At 27.4% G+C, this 4,240-nt stretch overlaps 1 protein-coding gene across 1 annotated transcript, besides 4 other annotated features; it reads right to left on the bottom strand.

The window, feature by feature from the left end:
• Positions 1–180: 180 nt before the first annotated feature.
• EDI_056410 (uncharacterized protein) lies at positions 181–3,783 on the bottom strand (the record flags this gene model as incomplete). Its single annotated transcript, XM_001738641.1, has 1 exon — positions 181–3,783. One exon carries the CDS (start codon positions 3,781–3,783, stop codon positions 181–183), a length of 3,603 nt encoding a protein of 1,200 aa, XP_001738693.1.
• Positions 3,745–3,772: a sequence feature (AT_rich).
• An 11-nt stretch (positions 3,784–3,794) lies between the features above and the next one.
• Positions 3,795–3,828: a sequence feature (AT_rich).
• A 125-nt stretch (positions 3,829–3,953) lies between these two features.
• Positions 3,954–4,006: a sequence feature (AT_rich).
• Positions 4,007–4,110: 104 nt separating this feature from the next.
• Positions 4,111–4,239: a microsatellite.
• The last annotated feature ends 1 nt before the right edge of the window (position 4,240 follows it).

The following is a 4,240-nucleotide window of genomic DNA, read 5'->3' on the forward strand; positions in this document are numbered from 1 at the left end:
ATAATGATGTTATTTTAAATAAAGATAATACAAATCATTATAATTTATCATCATTATCTCCTTTTGAACAACAAAAATTAACAAAATAAAGAAAAAGAAGAATCAATTAATAATTGAGAGGTCATTAGAATTTAATTGTTCTTTTAAACTCTTCAAGAGTCTTTACCTTAAAGTCCCTTTCTATAACAAAGTGAGGACCATACTTTGATAAATCAAAGGTATAGGATTGCCTGCATATAAATATTCATATAAGGCAATCACATCCCTTTTGAACTTCTCATTGGCTGTGCCAATGATTACATCCTTAGGGATTCCTTTCATTCTTATCAAATAATCAATGTCCCCATCTTCATTGGTGAGGACATCAAGGTAAGACTTCTTACCTAGAAAGATAGACTTAATTGCCCAACTTTCTTTTCCATTCACTGGTGGGAAGTCAGAATGGAATTGACCTATGTCATTTCCCACTAATTCACTATTATATTTGATATAATAGGATTCTCTCAATTGAACTAATTTATCTTTTTCAATATGTATACTATCAGTATCCTGATAATAAACATTTATGTTATTATCTTCACATAAGTAAATTAATTCATTCATAATCCTTTTAGACATAGAAAGGATCAATACACCAATAATATTAGGTACATAAAATTCATCCAACTGTTTCTTTGTTTGAAGTACCCAAATATCTGATTCAAACAATTGTTCTCCTGATAAAATATCTTCTAAATTTCTTCTCCAATAGGAGAGCATTTTTGTTCTTGTTCTAAAGATTTTTTTCTCTACCATTATAGGTTTTTGTATTGTTTTACCATAACAGGAATTCATTATTAATTTAAATATTACTTCACTTGGATCATGTTCTACTTTCTTTTGTTTTCTTATATTATATATTTCCTTTATCTTTTCTTTGAATAAACTAACTTTTCCCCCTTCCCAATAGATTCCTTCTTTTACTTCATATTCAATTTCTTGATATTTAATTAAATCTTCTAAGTATATTGAATCAACTGTCATTATTGTTGGTTCATTAACATACTGATTAATTCCTTTTACTTTTTTGATGATGATAGGCATTTTTCTTTTCTTATTTACTTTAGTAATTTCTATTGTTACTATAAAATATGAAATAAATCGATATTGTGTAGTTTCATATTGTTGTTCTTTCATTAAATGTTCCAAATACCATTCTATTGGTTTATTCATAACACGTGGAACTCCAGATGGAAGAAACAATCTTGCTACAGCAGAGGGATAAAGACTACATGCGTCAAAATCTACTATTTGACCAACAACATAATGTTTTTTATTTTCTCCTGTCATATTTCTACCCCCATAGATTGCTTTTTTAATATATTCTCTAACATTTCCTGTATACTCGAACAACATGTCTTTAGTAAAACAATTAATTTTAAAGAAGTTATAAGCTAATGAACTCAATGTTGTATAATCTGTACAGTCTAATTTCAAATTATTCTTTACCATTTCTCTATACTTTAAAAATCCTTCTCTAAGTACCATAACATCTCTCAGACAGTAATATTCACAATATTTTTCTGTATTAAAATGATTATCATCAATTTTACAATGTGTTTTATTAATATTTTCTTTAAATTGATAAATCATATCTGAAGACCAATGAGGTACTTCTTTATTCCAACAATTATTTATTACCCCTATCTGCATAGTTTCTTCATTATAATAATTATATGGAAAGATTTCTTTTTCATAATCCCCTTCAAGTTTAAAGAATTGTTTAAATTTGGAGATACTTGTTGGGATTAACGCAAGTGTATCTTTAAAGACTATCTTCTTTCCATTTATTTCAATTGTCATTTTATATATCATCTTCCCCTTTTCAATTATATCATTAATTCCATATTTTGCAAAAAATCTTCCATCATATCCTAAGTTATGGAAGTAACATAAAGGAGATTTAATTGTTTGAATATATTCAATAAATTTTGATGCACAATTTATTCCATAAAACTTTTTCCATATTCCATTTACATCCATTACAATAATGCAAAATGGTTTATGATAATCACTATTTGTAAAGCATTCAAAATCAGCAAATAATATTGTGCTTTCTCCTTCTTTCTTTTTTGGTTCTTCAATTAGTTTTGATTCATCAAATACTAGATTAATATTTTCTGGTGTAAACAGAAAAGAATCATAATATTTTTTCTTTATCATATAATCTCTTGTTATTTCTTCAATTGCCCCTTGTTCTTTTAATAATTCTAAACATTTATTTATTGTAATAAATTTTGTTAATGAGTGTTTATATTCATTTTTCTCTTTTTTAACAACATTAAAATATTTCTCTAAATCTTTCCCTTTTTCATTACAATAATTTATTATTTCATCATAATGTTTTATAAAATATGATGTAATTGGGACTTTTTCATCAATCACATAATGAAAGTTATTCTTCCACCGTATTAAAAACAGATTTATTGTTCTTTCTCCATAATTAATATTATTTATAACAATCTTACTTTTGTTATAATATCGAAGAATAATATTTAATTTATATTCCTTTGCTATAATATCAATTATTTTCTTTGTGACTGAATTTCCTTTTAGCTTTGTTTTAATTTGAGCTAATTCATTCTTTGTTAAAAGTCCACTTTCATGAAGGGAATTGATAAAACAATTTTCAACATTGGTAATTTCTTCTTTAAGATATATTTGATATCTTCTTAAAATGTTTTTCAATGGAGCCCAATGTTCTGTTAAGAAGTAATTAAACAATGCTCCTTCAATTCTTTCTCTTTGTGGAGGTTTAACTATTGATATGATGATTTCTTTTACTATTTTTCCTGGTGGAATATATAATTCACTTTCTTCATCATCATATCTCCTCCAAAATTCTTCTATACCAACATTAAACCCCACACATCTATTAATGAATTCTTGTGGTTCGACATTTTCTAAATTAATAATAAATCGTCGTTGTCGACCACCAAATACAAACTCAACTAGGGGGATTAAGTCATGTTGTTTAATTAATTGACTTATTCTATAGGTTTCCCCTAGCATACCACCCCATACCTGCGCAGTATATTCTAGCCCAAAATCTCTTCTTCTAATAATACTGAATTCTATTTCTTCATCAGTATTATTTTCTCTTGCCAGACGGATTAGATGCAATTCATTTTCTGTAGGTTCTATTCTATCTAGAGTGAGGAAATCTAATGTAACATATTCCTCTTCATTGAGTATTTCCTCTAGAATAGCTTGAACCTCTGCATCAGATAATGTATCATCCGCTGGTTGGGCTATAATAGGTGGGGCATAAGGGGTTTCTTGAGAGGGGTCAGAGGGGGCATTTTGAGGAGGGACAAAAGAGGGGTCTAATTGGGGATCTTCTATTAAAGAAGTAGTACCAGCACTAGCTCCGCTAACTACTCTATTATCAGCAGTACCACCAATAATAGAAGTAGTTCCGTACTCTCCAATAGTGCGGGTATTTCTTCTTTTTCTTTCAAGAGAGGCAATAGCTTCTTCACGTCTTTGACGATATTTTTCTAAGTCAAGACGTCCAGTCTCCCTCTCTCGAAGAAAATCGTTAATTAAACGATTTTCACTGGCTTCTCTACGTTGTCGAACACGATCCCCGATCGTTTCGAAGCCAGAAGATCTATGAGAGTCAGTTTCTTTTCTTTCCAACTCTTCATAGTCTTTCTTTTGCATTGTAATTCGTCGTCTTTGGCGTCGACGACGATTTTCTTCATAATTATTAATTTTAATATTATTATTTCTGAATGACATTGATTGAATGGTTATTTAAGATAAAAAATATATAAAAATTAAATTCAAAAAGTTCAAAAAGTGTAATACTTCATAAAATTGAAAATACAAAAAGTGTAATACTTCAAAATACGAAAAGAATACCTCAAAAGAATGTACCCAGATGTCAAAAAAAGATGAATTCCATATTCTAAATATAAATAAAAATATTGTTATATAAAACATAATCTATTTATATATAAAAGTGTTATATAAAACATAAAACATAGAAATGTTATATATCCCAAAAGGACCAAAATTTCCCACTACGTACTACATGATGCTATCACACTATCGTCAAATTGTACCATAAAAAAATTATTATAAAAAGAAAAAAATAAAATAAATTCTAATTTAAGAAAATTAAAAAAATAAAAATAAAAAAATTAATTATATTATATTAAATTAAATAAAAATTAATAAATAAGAAACAGTAAAT

This window comes from Entamoeba dispar, genomic scaffold (assembly GCF_000209125.1).
Source record: "Entamoeba dispar SAW760 scf_1105229461581 genomic scaffold, whole genome shotgun sequence".
Lineage (NCBI taxonomy): Eukaryota > Evosea > Mastigamoebida > Endamoebidae > Entamoeba > Entamoeba dispar.